Genomic DNA, 18,270 nt, shown 5'->3' on the forward strand with positions numbered 1-18,270 from the left:
CTTTTGCAGCGGTCGAATGGAAGTACTTTTTTTTTTTTTACCCCTTCGTGTTTCAGAATTCCAGCTTTATATTGTATGGTAGTACTTCCAATAGGAGATACCCTTTCTTTCTCTCTTGTCTTTCACTTTTATTTTTTTTTAATTTTTTTTTTAATTTTATCGATAGAGTAAATGTTGAGAATAGGTGAAGAGAGTTATTAAGAAAATTATTGAGACAAATATTATAACAATTATTATGACAATTATTATGACAATTACTATGAAAAATTATGATAACAATTATTACAACAAATATGTTGATATTTTGATGGCTCCTGTAACGACAGTACTAACAATTACGATGAAGTGATAAACCCATTTTTCGAGCTCTTTTCCCGTAACTACATTGAGCAGTTATGATGTTAATTCTGTCTGTATAACCTTTATTTTTTTTCGTAAAAAATATGTTTTCTTTTTTCATTTTTCTTTTTCTTTTTCTTTTTCTTTTTTTATTTTTAATTTTTCATTTTTCATTTTTCATTGTTCTTTTTTCTTTTTTCTTTTTTCTTTTTTCTTTTTTTTTTTTTTGTTTTTTTTTTTTTCAGTACTGTTATTATTACTATCATTGTCAAGGTCGAAGCTTAAATTTCGTTCAGAATAAAAATGCGTTGAGCTGAAATAGTAGTAACGATAAAAGGGGTAATTTATTTATTTTTTTTTTTTTTTTATAATTTTTTATTTTATTTACACATATATATATATATTTATTTATTTTTTTGTCTAAGAACAATTCTTATAACCACATGTATCATCGTGCGTGTGAAGAGTGCGGCTTATTTTATATTTATTTTATTTTCGTTTCTTTTTTTTTTTCCCTATTTCGCTTCATTATTCTCAATTAAACAAGCTTCTTCTTCTTAACCTTCTTTTTTCTTTCGTTTTCTTTTATTTCATTGGTTGTAATACGAATGGTGGCTTTATTTCCTCTTTCTTTTTTTTACTTCTTTACTTCTATATTTCTTTACTTCTATATTTCTTTACTTCTTTACTTCTTTACTTCTATATTTCTTTACTTCTATATTTCTTTACTTCTTTACTTCTTTACTTCTTTACTTCTTTACTTCATTACTTCTTTATTTCTTTACTTCTTTACTTTCTCATAATATAAAAAACATTTAGCGTATTTTGCGGAAAGCGAATTGCACACACACATTTTCGAATGACATAAATGAGGGGTTGTTTAAAAAAAAAAAAAAAAGAAACAAAGAACCAAATTATGCATTCGAGTTATATCATTTTGTTTTTGCATAAATGTATTATTTCTTATATGTATGATATTATGTTTTAAATAAAGGGGGAAGGAACAAAAAAAGGAAAATGCAAAAATATCAGACGGGGAATTAATTAGGATTATAATAAAACGTTATGTACATATATACATATATACATATATATACATATATACATATATACATATATATACATATATACATATATACATATATATACATATATATATGTATAAATATTTGTACAAGTAAAACTCTTCGGTGAAGTTTTCACTGGACGATATTTTTTTTGAAAAAAATGAATAATTAACGATTGACAAAAGTTAAAAATGGAAAGGAAAAAGGAAAGCGAATATGGAATATGGAATATGCAATATGGAATATGCAATATGGAAGATAAAAAAAAAAAAAAGATGAAAAAACAATTTTGCAGCCGCAAAATTGTTTATGTGTTAGTACACTGTACACATAATATGTTGACTTGTGAGCATACATGTAATAGATATAAAGCATATGTGAACAAGTGAAATATTTGCATTAACACGTTAATGTGTAAAAATTCTGGGAAAAAAAAAAAAAAAAAAAAAAAACAGATACCAATTGAGTAGTACGAATTAAGACTTACTAATTTAGCATTATGAATGACGAATAACGAGTTATGAACAAAACCACTATCACATTCATAACCCCAGAGGAGAATATAGACAAGAAGTCTATTCGTTTGTAACCTGTAATCAGAAATATGCTCAACATACACATGTTCAAAGTTTAAATTGAACTTACAAAATTTAGATATATTTTAAAAAGAATACGGTTGACTTTGCCTGACCAAGCAAGCTTCTATTTCTATCGAGAGGAGTTAAAAAGATATTGAAATGTTTTAAGTTTTCCTCCTCCATTTTTATGTGAACTGTATATGATATGTGCACACCTCGACTTTTTACATTGACCTCTCTCATTATTTTGTTCTTCAAAATTAACTTTACATTGCAGTAGTAGAAATCCTTTATTACGTTATTCTTGGGAAAAAAAAGGAAAAATATACATATGTATGTATATATATATATATATATATATATATATATATACACAATGGTGAAACAAATTACTAAAGCAAAACGAGCACTGCATGGACAGATTTTTATAAGTACTCGAACATTTTGCAATTCAGTTAATGGACTTTTTTTTTTTTTTTTTTTCTGCTTCCTTTCTTTTACCTTCGCATTCGTCAGTTGACCTATGCACTTAAACGATTCAATTTCGTGGTATGCTTTACCTTTATTCTGCAAAAAAAAGGTAGAAACGCGACCAAATAAGCAAGCATATGAACGAAAAAGGGAACGAGCAAATAAACGAGAGAATTAACTAACATATTGGGAAAAAGCTATAAAATAAATGAGCACGTCAGGAAAAGGTTGCTAAATATATGAACACGTCAAGAAAAAGCTACAAAATATGACAAAAAAAAAAAAAAAAAAAACATACACACACACACATGCATATACATATATATATATATACATATATATACATATACATATATATATATACATATATACATATACATATATATATATATACATATATATACATATACATATATATATATACATATATACATATACATATATATATATATATATTTATACAAACACATGTATGCATGCCCTTTTACCGATTTGAAAATGTACGTGGAGCTTGAGACATACGGCACCGGGGAGGACGACAGCACGCGCGGGGGAGTCGGGTAATTAATTTTGTAAATGACCACTAAGTATATTTTTATAAACATTATAATTTTTTTTTTATTTATAATATTGTCTTTAAATAAATGTTCGCAGAGTTCGTTTAAATTCTGAACATGTTCATAAAAAAAAAAGTCTACAGCTTTGCTTTTCCATAGTGTCATTATATAATTTAAAATATCCTTAAACATTTTCCCTTCTGTATTTTTTAATTCTTTTGCAAACATATTTTTTCTTATTGTTTTTTCCTTTTTTTTGTGCACATAAAATCTTATAAAATTGTGTATCGTCCCATACACAGTGTTTGATATGTCCTGTTCATCATCAACGTCTACAGCAGCATTGGCGTAACCATCAGCTTCATAATTGTCAATATCATCTTCATCATTATCAGTGCCATCATTGTAGTAACTTCCGCTATTAGTAACAGCTGCACAACTTTGACCATTTGGCTGATTGCTCTCGTGAGAAATTTCATCCATGAAGGTACTCAATAAAAAGGAGGAATTCAAAAATAAATATGGAATTATTTTATATCTTAAAAAATTACATAACATAAACATGGATTTTATCATAATAATATAAATAACTAGTATTTTTTTTGATACTTTTGAAAATAGATACTTAAAATTTAAAATTATTAATATAGCTATCATTATATCTTTTAATGACGAAATAAATTTTTCGATATTGTAAGAAAAATACTTTACAGTAAAATTTATTTCATCCTTTATATCATTTACAAGTACTGTTAAATTTTCAATTGCTTTATATATTTTTATTTTTATTTTTAAAAAAATTGACAAAGGGAAAAAGTTCTCTTTATAATTTAATATTTGTTTCATGCACTGTTCAGAAATTTGTAAAAATTTGACAGGATTGACATATATTTTATTTTTCCTATAATTTGCAAACTTTCTTTTTATATAGCAAAATTTTGAATAATTTAACAAAGATCTACACAATAATTTTATGTCTCCACTACTTACTAAGAGGTACAATTTCTCAAATATTCTGTAACTATGTTTATAAAAACCTGCACTCATGCAATAAATACCTGTCTTGTAAAGGTAAAAAAAGCATGTTTCGTTTTTTTTTAAATTATTTATTTCTAATGTTTGCAGAGAATGTATTCTTTCTTCTTCATTATGCAACTTTTCATATGTTCCTATTAATTTATTTTTAAACGATTTATTTGACAAAGACGAAACAGAATAACAATCAGAAGAACAGTTTGATTCTTCCTCTGAGTAAGAAGAACCTGAGCACGATGAAAAGGATAAAGACGAGTTACATGTGCTACTTGCATATCTCACATTGCTGTCTAATTCGTTATATAAATCCTCTTTTTCTCCCAAAAAATTATATTTGTTCCTGTTACCTTTACTGTTATCACAACAGGTATTACCCTCAGACTTGCGCAAATTAGGAAATTCGATTTTTCTTAACGCGCTCAATGTTTCAAGACTATTTTTTTTTTTTTTTTCACTACACAGCGATTTCGTAAGTACTACATGTGCATTGCTTCTGCAGTAGTTACTTTTTATTCCTTCCATCTCGTCCACTTCCCCCATTTTGTCCACTTTCCCCATTTTGTCCACTTCCCCCATTTTGTCCATTTCCCCCATTTTGTCCACTTCCCCCATTTTGTCCACTTCCCCCATTTTGTCCACTTCTCCCATTTTGTCCATTTTATTTGTTTTAATTTTTTTTTTTCCCTGAGTCAGGCTCCTGTTCAAATAATACCTTTCTCTGTTCCCTTTTTGAAAAGAAAAAATATGATTGATGATATTTAAAAAGGTAAAAACCTTTTTCCTCATTGCATCCATTACTTCTTTATCTTTACCATAATTAAAAAAGGAAAAATAAAAGAGAAGTTTCACATTTCGGTAGCTGGCTATATCATGTTGAAAAAGCTCAAAAGTTTGAAAAAATTTTTTTTTTTTTATTACACACATGTTCGCACTCTTACCAATATCATAGTAGTTGGCTCCTTCCTTTTGTTCAACCTGTTTAATACTAATGATTGAGTCTATATCATAAGTATTATTCCTTTTAATATTACAATTATTACAGGTACTATCAATCCATTTTCTTTCTATTAAATAAAAGAAGGAATCGTTTAAAATTTCAAGTATCCTCTCTTTATTTAAAATAAAAAATAAATCAAAAAATGGTATAAATTTATTATTACAAAAAGTCTGAAAAATGATATTTAAAAGTTTCTCATTTTTATAGTTTACCAATTTATTAAGTATTTTGGATAAATAAGACTGTATAAATTTTTTTAAAATATAGCTGTTGTAGTAGTAGTAAGGGCAATTAGTATTATCATTCCTTTTTTTGTCCATAATACTATGATCCCCAGAACATAATAAATTATTCAAATATAAATCAAAATTGTTTTCACCATGAATAGAAGAATCAGATGACATTATCACACTTGTAGTATGAGAATTGTCTGAATTATAAAAAGAGCTTGCAGTAGTATAATTATTTTTGCTTTCTTTTTTTATCTCGTTCTTTTTATGCTTTTCTATTTTTCCATTTTGTTGTACATTATTCCTATATATGTCTCTGCTCAAACAATTTGTGGAGTCTACTTCATTAAAGTTTATATCGCTACCTTTGCAGAACAGTGAGTCATGTTCATTTTCCTTATCCTCTTTAATGTTTAAAAAATTAATATAAAAATATTTGAATATGCTAACAAAGTTTTTGATATCTTCCTCGTATACCAGAAAATTTGATAGTATCGCCAAGCATTTAAATATGTATAACATAATTAGTATATTATTGGTATGATTATACAAAAAGAATAAAATGTTTATGAACATTATTCTTTTCAAAATGAAATCATCAGGAATGTTTTCTTTTAATGGTCCTGCGCATTCATATGGTAATCTGTCAAACAAATATTTTTCATTAGTCTCTGTGCCAGTGCCAAGATGTTCTTTCATCGTTGCTGCTGCTACGGCTTCTACTGCTACCGCTGCTTTTGTTTTTGCTGTTATTATTATTTTTTTTTTATTTTTCTCCTTTTCTCTTTTTTTCAAAAAGGTCCTTTTGAACCTTGCAAAAAAATTATCTTTAAAGATATGACCATCTAAGCTTTCTTCACTAATTAAATTATGCAGTTTTATTTTATTTTTCTTCAAAACATTATAACAGTAATATAACAAATCTTCGTTCATTTTATCAACATGTTCTCTTTTATTAAAATTGGTTAAACGTGTTACTTCCTCTTCATCTAAACTATTTTTTTCATTGCTTATTTCACTTATAGCATCACTTACTAAACTTCCACCACTTATTGAACTATTCATAGAATTACATTCTACTTTTATATTTGTTCTACCTTCACAATTAACTCCGCTTTCTTTTTCCTTGTTTTTTTTATGCACTTTATTTGCTGCACCATTGTGATGGACGAACTTTTCGCTGGGGGTACTGCTGCTCTTATCATGTGCGCTGATATTATTGCATCCGCTGATGGAGCTACTAACATTGCTACTAACATCGCTACTAACACCGCTTGTAATACCACTTATACCATCGCTTCTTCTAGCATTATCGCTGATACCGCAACCATTATCGTCCCTGCTATCGCACACTTTACTATTTATGTTATCATAACTCAGTTCAACATCATCTGAGTTGTACTTGTCCTTACCCCTACTCATCTCCACATTTTTAAGTAATGAAAAATTTTTTTTTTTTTTTTTTTTTTTCCTTTTTTTATTTTCAAAATTATGTTTAACTGCTTCACGTTCATGAGATCGCCTTTTTCATTTTCTTTCGCCAACTTAACAAAATTATCGAAAAACGCATCGACTGTTTTTGGTCCACTTTCATGGCTTTTGTGTGTATCATTTCTGTCGTAACCATCCCCTCTTTCATATTTATCCATCTCGTCTTCCCCCACACCATTTTCCTTCATATGGACATCCAAATCGACAATCGCATCGCTTTCCTTATCTTCCTCATCGCTAACCACAATGGTGAAGTCAAAATTCCCCTTCTCCTGTTCTTCTAAACTGCGTCCCCCTTGCTCATTTTCCTTCTGAACAAAATGGGCCTTCTGCATGACCTGTTCAGAATTTTCATTATCTAATAATTTTCCTAGCATATTGTTTGGGTGAGATATGTCCGCACCGCTTCTTTCAGCAGCAAGTGGCCAATTATCTGTTATGTTATTACTTCTGTTCATGTAGTTATTATTATTATTATTATTATTATTATTATTATTATAAATATGATTTTTAGTACTGCTGCCAATATTAACAGTAATAATATTATCATTATTACTGTTACTGTTACTGTTAATGTTACTGTTACTGTTAATGTTACTGTTACTGTTAATGTTACTGTTACTGTTAATGTTACTGTTACTGTTACTGTTAATGTTAATGTTAATGTTACTGTTAATGTTAATGTTAATGTTACTATTTTTTTTTTTTTTTTTTTTTTCAAGCGAAACTACACCACCCTGTACCTTATGAGGGTCTTCAATGGAGGTACCACCCCTTTGATAGGCTCGTAAAAATTTGTTGATATACAAGTCAAAATATGTGTTATGTAAACTTATATTGTCGTCCTTGCTAACACTCTCTTGTTTCATCCAGTCGTTCTCCTTTGTATCTCTATTTTTGCACTGTTCCACGTGGGGGAAATTGTTTCTCTTTTTATCTACATAGTTTGGGCAATCCCGATGGTCGTTAAAATCTTCGAAATTAATACTATTTGTCGCTTTAAAAAATTTGTACAAAACATGTACGAAAGCATATATAGAAAGGTTACTACCTAGATGGAGGCAGTTAAACCAGTTTTGTAATTCATAATCTCGAACAGTGCAAATAAAGGAAAAGTAGTTGAAATAAAAAGAACTGAAGTTTTCGCTGCATGGGTATGAGTCTACTCCTGAAGAAGCATTGTGAAAAATTAAGTAAATTTTCCCCTTATTTATTAAATATAACAGACTTCTCAATGCAAAATAAGTAATAGCTCTCTGTCTAAGTAATTCCGTTTGAGATGAGTTTAGCAAAAATTTTATTATAATGATTTGTAAATTTAACAGAAAGGAATTTTTAAAACTCAATAAAGTAGTACTATAAAAACAATGGTCTATAATGTTCATAATCATTTTTTCACTCCTATACTCTATATCTATTTCAAATGCGTTATTTAATATACGCCATAATTTTTTAAATAAATACAAACTTACATAAGGAATAAACTCATTTAATTTGTTTGCAATTTCGCTTAAAAATATGCACGCGGCATAGGCAAAGGGATTTCTTAAAATACGCATTGCGCTTCTTCTACTTTTTTTTCCACTCATTGTTCCGCTCATTTCTCTTTCCATTTCTCTTTCCGTTTCTCCTTTTCCTCTTCGATGTTTATTCTTTTTATTTACATATGCACTTTCACAGTAGGCATGTTGTTCACCCATTTCATCCATGTTTTTGTTTTGATTATTTCTTGGCTCGTTTTCCCTTTTAAAGTTGCTCCCCTGATCCTTTTCCTCTTCACCACAACCACTACTCCACCCTTCATCCTTTTTTGAACTGTTCATAATTTTCTTTTCATTATTTTCATGTACTGCATGTACCGCATCATGGTGCAACGTACTACTATTTATAGGTTCACAACTGCTCTCCTCTTCTTGCATGCGTAAATAGTTTGACGTATGCGTTGGCTGTTCCCTTGGAATATGCTGCAAATGATGCTCATTCCCCTTTGGTGTTTCCCCACATTTGGAGCTTTTTAGGGAGGAATGATGCTCCACCTCCTCGAGCTCTTTTAAACTACTCGAAATTCGTTCAGCCCCCTGGTTCTTTACAACGTTCTTATAAACATTAACAATAACATGATATATTACATCATGACTTAACAATGGTATTAACTGGATGAGAACAGAAAAGGAATAAACATATTCATCTATATTTATTTGTTGAAAAAGGATGTTCAAAATATAGTTTATAATATATGGACTCTGACTTACTTTTTTAGCAAAAATAAGGCATAGTTTTAAGGCAAATATTCTTATTAGTTTATTATCATTATTTAACATATGAACAATATGTAATGTTATAAAGTCGCTAATAAAAGTAGCTTCATTGTTTCGGAGCACATAGAAATTTTCTCTATGTTTTACTTTTACGAGATTAAAATTAAGAAAAAAAAGAAAAGAAAATTTTTCTAAATTTCGTAATAAATGATAATAAGCAAAATTTTTTACACCTGCGTGAGTACTTAACCTAACGATTTGTAGTAAAACTATTATACAATTATAAACAACATTGTAATTATTCGAATGGTTATCTTCGTTTTTGTACAAAATGTTCTTGATAACTTCTATATCATTTGAAGTCAATAAATGTTGTTCTTTTATTTCATAAAAATATATAATATGAGACAACAAAGAAATGTTTTTTAATAAATAAACTAAAGTAGGACTACTATTTTTTAGAAAATCCTTAACAGAAAAATATATATCTACATCGCTTTTATTTTCTATGAAAAAGTAGTTTATGTAATGCAAAAATTCGTAATTATCTTCATCCTTTAGCGTTCTCATATCACTATAACTGCCATTCGAGTCCCACTTTGCTTCCCCCCTTCCGCTTTTTTCTTGTACGTCTTTCCATTCCACCCTCCTCTCTTTTTCTTGTGTTTCTTTCCATTCCTCCTTTTTTCCAATATCATTTTTCACACATGCATCTATCGGTTGTATCGTTGTTCCACCTTTACTACTATCATTTGTGGTGCATTTTCCCTCAATCATTCTCTTCATCAAAGGGTTTGCATTCTTACTTCTCTTTGTACTTGCTTCTTTCATTTGTGTTTCATCCTTTTTTACTCTACCACTTAAAAGGGATATGTTATCTCCTCCACCTGTGTTTCCATTGATATACTCCCCCTTGCTACTAAATCCATTCGGAAATATGTACTGATTTTCCATTTGAGAAACAAAAAAAACAAAAAAAAAAACAAAAAGAAAAAAAAAAAAAATGTTATCACTAATTAAAAATTGCCCATCACACTGAATGAATGTACCGACAAACAGGTCTATGCGAATTTCGATAAGGATGTCTACTACACTAAGGTCAGACGTGAAAAGTGGATTCGAAAAAGTTTTATGCACAGCAACTGGTACTTAAACAGAGCTGCAAACAATTTTTAATGCGTTTCATGGAGTAGCTTTATCTTTTTTAGCTATTTGATATAATATATATATATATATATATATATATTTATTTATTTATCTGTTTATCTATTTGTTTATCTATTTGTTTATCTATTTGTTTATCTATTTGTTTATCTATTTATTTATCTATTTGTTTAGCTATTTGATATATTTATATATGCATATATATATATATATATTTATTTGTTTATCTATTTGTTTATCTATTTGTTTATCTATTTATTTATCTATTTGTTTAGCTATTTGATATATTTATATATGCATATATATATATATTTATTTGTTTATCTATTTGTTTATCTATTTGTTTATCTATTTATTTATCTATTTGTTTAGCTATTTGATATATTTATATATGCATATATATATATATTTATTTGTTTATCTATTTGTTTATCTATTTGTTTATCTATTTATTTATCTATTTGTTTAGCTATTTGATATATTTATATATGCATATATATATATATTTATTTGTTTATCTATTTGTTTATCTATTTGTTTATCTATTTATTTATCTATTTGTTTAGCTATTTGATATATTTATATATGCATATATATATATATATATATATATATTTATTTATCTGTTTATCTATTTGTTTATCTATTTGTTTATATATTTGTTTATCTATTTATTTATCTATTTATTTTTATTTTTTTTTTTAAATCATGTGAGCTTTCAATTTTTCATTGTCTCCCCCCACAACACAGTACTGTGTAGATAGCCTTTTTCAGTGCCCTCCAGAATGTTTGCTTCAAATTTAAAAGGACAAAGAAAAACCCTGTTTGTGATACATAATATATGCGAGGGTTTATACACGTACCATATATGTTCATATAGTAGACGTATGTTCATCCCTGTTTATGCGTTCATAAGGCATAAGTTTTTTGATGTAGGAAATATTATATTCCCGTTGTTGCCCTGGAATGGGGGGAAATGGAGCACAAAAAGAAATGCAAAATTGCTCTTGGCCAAGATTTTATGTACTCATTTTTTGTTCGTTTTATTCCTCATTCGCTTTATTCCTCAATCGTTTTATTCCTCAATCGTTTTATTCCTCAATCGTTTTATTCCTCAATCGTTTTATTCCTCAATCGTTTTATTCCTCATTCGTTTTATTCCTCAATCGTTTTATTCCTCATTCGTTTTATTCCTCATTCGTTTTATTCCTCAATCGTTTTATTCCTCATTCGTTTTATTCCTCATTCGTTTTATTCCTCATTCGTTTTATTCTTCATTCATTTTATATACTTTTTTATTTATTTATCTATATACCTCTATTATTTTTTTTTGTTTGTTTGTTTTTTTTGCTTTTATTGCTATAAGCTGTTTCCATTTTCATTATCGCAAACATGCATGTATTTCCGACGTTCTCTCTTTCAATTTATATCACATAAAAAGCAAAACATTGTTTGGAATTCTTAATTTTTTCTTTTTATCGTCATGTTTCGAGGGATTAAAAAATACGCATATCTATTGCCTTCCTGTGAAAGGAGCACTTAGAAGAAAAAAAAAAAAAAAAAAAAAAAAAAAAAATGAAGAAAAACTAAGCAGAAAAAAAAATGAAGAAAAACTAAGAAGCAGAACAAAAAATGAAGAAAAACTAAGAAGCAGAAAAAAAAATGAAGAAAAACTAAGAAGCAGAACAAAAAATGAAGAAAAAAGAGCAGGAAAAAAATAGCAAAATAGGAGGAACATTTAAGAAAAAAGGGAAGAAAATTTAACGCTTTTGAAAAACATCGAGGAATATACACATACGCTTTTGCACATAGACATATGTAGAAATGCCTTCAGAAAGGCAAGTACAAAACTGCACAAAAGCACAATGATGGGAGGCATTGCCGTTCTTATTGTAAATTAAAAAAAAAAAAAAAAAAAAAAAAAAAAAAAGATGTCCTACTTGCCCGTAATACCTGAAAAAAGAACATCTCTTTCCACGCACAAACTAGTTCTTTTCATTTTTGCTTTTAATTTATTGTTACAGTAAAAGGGGTAAATATTTTTAGGAAGTTTTTTAGGGGGAGGGGAAAAAAAAATAAGGAGGAGAAAGAAAAATAAATAAAAATGCATTTATAGCGTTTCTATTTGTCCTAATGTAAATTTAATTCATACATATGTCAAACTTATCTGTTTTTATATAAATAATAAATATATAAGCCATCCTTGCTTCTACTTATTTTTTCACCACAACCCTCCCCCCCTTTTTTTTTTTTTTTTTTTTTGTTCATTTTATCGGTGTGTAAGATGAATAAAAGGGCATACAGTGAATCTGTGGTTCCGTCTAAGCATTCAAGTTAGAGGAAAAAATAAAATTATATTATAGAAAAACCAAACCAAACCAAACCAAACGAATCCAAACACGCTTCTCCATATTTTGTAAATAGTACCAATCGAAACGTTTACATTTCTTTTGCGCGCAATGCAAATTCAGCAAAATTTCGTGTTCATGCGTAAATACACGTTAGCGCTGCGGTATTTTTTTAAAGCGGAGTTAGTACTAGCAGTGGTATTAGTAGCAGTGGTAGTAGTAGCAGTGGTAGTAGTAGCAGTGGTAGTAGTAGCAGTGGTAGTAGTAGCAGTGGTAGTAGTAGCAGTGGTAGTAGTAGCAGTGGTAGTAGTAGCAGTGGTAGTAGTAGCAGTGGTATTAGTAGCAGTGGTAGTATAAAATAAGCGTAAATGGTACGTGGTAAGGGGAAAAGAAGTGTAGGCATAGAGAGTAGAGGGGCATGCTAGATATATGCTCGCTCGTTGATGCAATGCAACGCAGAGTTATACACGAAGTGCCACTGCAAGGGGTCAAAATATTTCATACAACTAAGATTCATACATGCATATGTACATGTATTTGTATGCCCCTTTATGCATGTATATATCCCTATATATATGTACGTATGTTAACTAACAAAGCAGAAAGGATATCGTTACACTATGTCAAAATGAACAGTGTGCCATCCGCCACTTACTAGTGCTTTAGAAGCGCTTGTCTAAACAGTGCATATCCTGTACATATGTACTTCACTTTTCGCCTTATCATTCAGGAAGAAATGACGTAAAAGATTTAAACAATGATATAAGGGAAAATAATAAAACTGAAGGAAAGAATGAAAAGAAATTAGAAAATGTTGTAGTTAGAATTAGAAAATTAGAAAAGCATGAAAAGTCAACATTGCATGCAGATCCTAATGATAAGACTGCTTTATATTTTGATAAAGATTTTGAAATAGAGAAATACAATTTCGATATAGTTTTTGATGAAAATGATGATAATAAAATGATTTTTAATAAAATAGGTGGTCATATAATGGTTAATAATGTTTGTGAAGGATTTAAAGAAACTATAATAACATACGGTCAAACAGGCAGTGGTAAAACATATACTTTATTCGGATCAAATAATGAATATGGTATCATCTATTATTTTGTTTATAATTTATATAAATTATGTACTGCAAAGAATAAAAAAAAAAAAATTTATCTAAGCATATATGAAATATTAGGGGATACTTTAATTGATCTCATATCTACATTAAATGAAAAAAACGTCGAATTTTACACAGAAGAGCATTACCTTAAGACTATTAGATATACTTATAAAGTTGTCAATATAAAGAATTATGAAATGGCCAAAAAAATAATTGATACCGCATGTTTGCTCCGAAATGTCGAGGCTACTTCCCAGAATATGCGGTCCGGCAAAAGCAGGCGCGCGTGTGAATAGGCATTCACGTGTCTGTATATACAGGCGTGAACATGTATATACATATGTTCTTGCACACGTTCATGCATATGTTCATGCATATGTTCATGCATATGTGTAACGATATTTGCCATGATATTTGTAATACTAAAATGACTTTTTACCACCTCCTCATCAGGTCAAGCAGGTCCCATGCGATCATTCAGTTTTTTGTAAAAATTTCTGACTCCACAGTTAATAACGGCATTGAAACAATTAGGGAGTACTATGGCGTACTAACACTAGTGGACTTGGTTGGATGTGAACGAGAAGAATTTAACACAAATAAAAGTGCAAGTAAAAATGATAAAACATCTAGTAAATTTTTGAATTCATCTCTTACATCTCTTAATAAGATGTTGAGAAAAATGCAAGTAACCTTTTTTTTTTTTTTTTTTTTTTTTTAAATACTTTAAGTCCCCACATGTACCTATGCCTTTTTTGCCACGAGTATAGGAATTGCTCGATGGAGGCAGTTCCACTCATACGATTGTCCATTTTTTGCTCATTCGTTGTTCATTAATTGCACAGTCGTTAGTGGATGTTTCTGCTCATCCACTTCTCCTCTTTTGCTCCCTTTGTAGATGGGAAATTTAGACGAATCGGATAAACGTCAAAGCGTTTTGTGTAAAGTGCTCTTTAACTACATTCAGAAGACCTGTGGAGTTTGCCTCATTTTTTGCTTCAACCCCAGAATAAGCCAAAAGAGTGTAAGAAAATTATGATCGATTTATGAATATTGCGTATATATATGTACACACAAACATGCACACATGAAAACACACTCATATGTATACAAGTACACAGGGCGCATTGAAGTAATGGCGCTTTTAAATTATGTTTCTATGTTCATCATGTATTTATCAAAAAAAAAAAAAAAAAAATAAAGGAATAAAGGTGTGGAGCGTATATGTAGAGTGCATATGTAGAGTGTATATGTAGAGTGTATATGTAGAGTGCATATGTAGAGTGTATATGTAGAGTGTATATATAGAGTGTATATGTAGAGTGTATGATGTATGTGTAAATTCCGATTAGACAAGTGAGCGCGCCCTTTTTCCCCACCTTTTAGCTAACCAGCTCAACGCTTATCATGGCCAGTGATTGCAAAAAAATAAAAAGCAAAAGAAAGCAGCTAATTCATGTTAAGTCTGAAAATAAAGAAGATTTTTTCAAAAAGATTGCACATGATGGGAATAAAAAGAGTATTCAGAATAAAGATCAGTACGAAGAAAAAAGTTGGGATGTATTTGATTCCTCTAAAAAGGATTTAAATGATACAAATATTGAAGAAGACAAAAAAAATGCTAAGGATGATATGCATGCTAAGAATAATTCCACGATATTTCTTATTTATTCAAATGATGATAAAGATCATCATGCTGTTAATATTTTAAATAAAAAAAAAGATAATGAAAAAGTCAATATTTTTAAAAATATTGCACATGAATTGGTAAATGAGCAAATGAGAGAAGAAAAAAAAAAAATACTCCTTATAGAGCAATTAAAAAATGATCTTGTTAAACTGAAAAACGAATGCGCTTTTTGGAAAAGGGAAACACATAATTATCACAATAAACTGAAAATATTAAATAAAAATTATTTAAAAATCAATGAATTTCTTTTTAGAACTTTAAATACTAACTCTTCTGATAGTTGTAATTCCCTCAATATTTGCAATTCGGCTTCTTCCAAATATGAAGAACAAATACATGAACGACAAAGAAGTCGTCAAATCAGCTTAAATAATAACAAACCGTTTTTCCCTGTAGAGAAATATGAACAGGCAAGAAATTTCGAAAAGGAAAATGTTTCAAATAATCTTTCAAGTGTGCAAAGGGAAGGTGAAAATGATGACCAACAAAAAATTGAAAAGAATTTGCCTGACTTGGTCAGCTCAAACGATCTACAAGCTGGCACATACATACCAAGCAGTAATAGTAACATCAACAATAGCAATAGTAATAGTAACAGTAATAGTAATAGTAACAGTAATAGTAACAGTAATAGTAACAGCAATAGTAATAGTAATAGTAACAGCAATAGTAATAGTAATAGTAATAGGAGTAATAACGGTGTAAATTGTCGTGTGAAAAAGAACTACACTATGATCGACACTTACCAAATGAATGAAAATAAGCCAGAAAAAGGTAAACAATACACAAAATACTACTCTTTTAATGAAAAAAAAAAATACAAAGAAGAATTTGTGCATAATAAATCACCTGACCATGTAAAAAATCTCCGCAAATTTTGCACACAAGAGTTAATAAATTATGAACATAATTATGAACATAATTATGAACATGAATACGAACATAAATATGAACATAAATATGAACATAATTCCGCCCTAAATTCTGCACAGGTACAAATGGGCCAACATGACAAGCAAAATCATGAACAAGTCAAGCAAGTAAAAAATACGAAAACGAATTTTTATGATAAAAATGTTTCACATATTACGTATAATCAACATAATGAACATGTCCTTAAAAATGTAAATACGTTATGCAATAAAAATATAAAAAGAGAAAATATCAATTTAAATCTGAAAGAAATAAACAAAAATAATTTTACAGTTAATACATTTCAAAAAAAAAATACGAGTAACTCAAACGAGGAACAGCTAGTAAATAAAAACATTTTAATGAAAGAATATCAAACTGCTAAAACTAGGTCTCCACGTTGTGATAACATTCACAAGGAAATATATAATAAGAAAAATACTGAACAGAAAATTGTTATAAACGATCAATCATATTTAAGTAAAGGGGATGAAGAAACAACAAAAGCGGTTACTATAAACCCTGCTTCACCTATTAACTTTAATAATTTTGATGAGGTCACAGTGGAATCCTTAGCTACTAAAATAAAAAATAGAATATTAAAATCGAGAAGCTTGTCCATAGCTCGATAAAGACAAGAAAAGAAACCAATAAGAAAATTGAAAAAAAGGAGAGGTCAGGAAGGACCATATTAAAATAAAAAAATAAAAAAAAAAAATATAAAATATATATATATATATATATATATATATATATATATATATATATATATATATATATATGTATGACACTCCTTCAGTACAAACGGAGTAAATGTATCACTCCCTTCGACTTCTTCTTTAACGCCTTACTATCCTTTTATTTTTACAGCATATCCACTATACTGCTACTACCGTAGTAGCATATTTTCTTATTATTTTACATATCCACACGTACACATGTATATATATATGCACGTATACTTACACATACAACAGAGCACAAAAATTTGACCCCCCCCCCTTTTTTTTTTTTTCTCATGTTAAGGCTTTTACATACAAAAAAAAAAATTTCATTTAAATGTTTTCCTTATTTCCTGTTTTACAAAATGGCATGTAATAATAATATTTTCAAGATAGGCTTTTTTTTTTTTTTTTTTTAAACAGCTAAAATCTCTTTGAATAAAACATCAGACGAGCTCGTCTACATGTTTTTCCCTCTGCGTATAATTATGAAGCGCAGGTAAAGCACATTTGCTATGTTATATATATTTGCACATACGTTTATTCAAGCGTGTACATATTTAATTAGGTGTACATATGCGCATATGTATGTATATATATATATTTCTGTACATATAAACACACATAACATCCACATGCGTACAAACTTTCGACAGTTTAAAGTAAAAGTAGTATAACTGCCGCATAGACGTGCGCATATTTTATTTTTCGTTGCTTCCCAAATATATTGTGTCGAATATAAGCAATGAAAAAATAATAAAATAAAAAATAAAAAACACAAAAGATGGGCAAACCAATATAGATCATTAAAAGAGCAATTTGGCATTAATTTGGCATCAATTTGGCATTAATTTGGCATCAATTTTGCATCAATTTTGCGGCATTTTCGCATAAATTTCATACAATTTTTACATCTCTTTTATGGTTAATTTTTTCTTTTAACTTTTTCCATTTTTCAGTAAGTGCGAACGCTTATACTGATATTCGATTAGCTAAATATTTTTCTTCTTTTAACTTTGCCAAATAAATGAAAAGTACTATTTTTTTTTTTTTTTTTTTGATTAATTTTGCAAATTAGATATTCCTTTTTTTTTTTTTTTTTTTCACTGTTTATTTTTTTTGCATCAAAAAAATGAATAAATAAATATAAATATACATATATACATTTGCAAAGAGGTTTATTTGAAAACTTTTAAACTTTTGCGCCAACATAAAAGAGCAAAACGTACTTCAGCAGGAAATTACGTACATGTAAATTTATATAAATATTTACAAGTATATGTATACGTATGTATAC

The 18,270-nt window shown here is 28.7% G+C and overlaps 2 protein-coding genes across 2 annotated transcripts; one reads left to right on the plus strand and one right to left on the minus strand.

Annotated features, from left to right (window-relative positions):
* Positions 1–516: 516 nt before the first annotated feature.
* On the minus strand, positions 517–9,977 carry MKS88_000508 (uncharacterized protein; the record flags this gene model as incomplete). The annotated part of the gene is made up of 6 exons (XM_067216181.1): positions 517–652; positions 1,894–1,996; positions 2,098–2,287; positions 2,420–2,551; positions 2,944–6,688; positions 6,775–9,977. 6 exons carry the CDS (start codon positions 9,975–9,977, stop codon positions 517–519), a joined length of 7,509 nt encoding a protein of 2,502 aa, XP_067075744.1.
* Positions 9,978–12,052: 2,075 nt separating this feature from the next.
* Positions 12,053–16,883, plus strand: MKS88_000509 (kinesin-like protein; the record flags this gene model as incomplete). Its single annotated transcript, XM_067216191.1, has 7 exons — positions 12,053–12,079; positions 12,472–12,520; positions 12,719–12,886; positions 13,266–13,914; positions 14,103–14,337; positions 14,548–14,673; positions 15,036–16,883. 7 exons carry the CDS (start codon positions 12,053–12,055, stop codon positions 16,881–16,883), a joined length of 3,102 nt encoding a protein of 1,033 aa, XP_067075745.1.
* Positions 16,884–18,270: the final 1,387 nt, after the last annotated feature.

This window comes from Plasmodium brasilianum, chromosome 1, assembly GCF_023973825.1.
Source record: "Plasmodium brasilianum strain Bolivian I chromosome 1, whole genome shotgun sequence".
Taxonomy (NCBI): domain Eukaryota; phylum Apicomplexa; class Aconoidasida; order Haemosporida; family Plasmodiidae; genus Plasmodium; species Plasmodium brasilianum.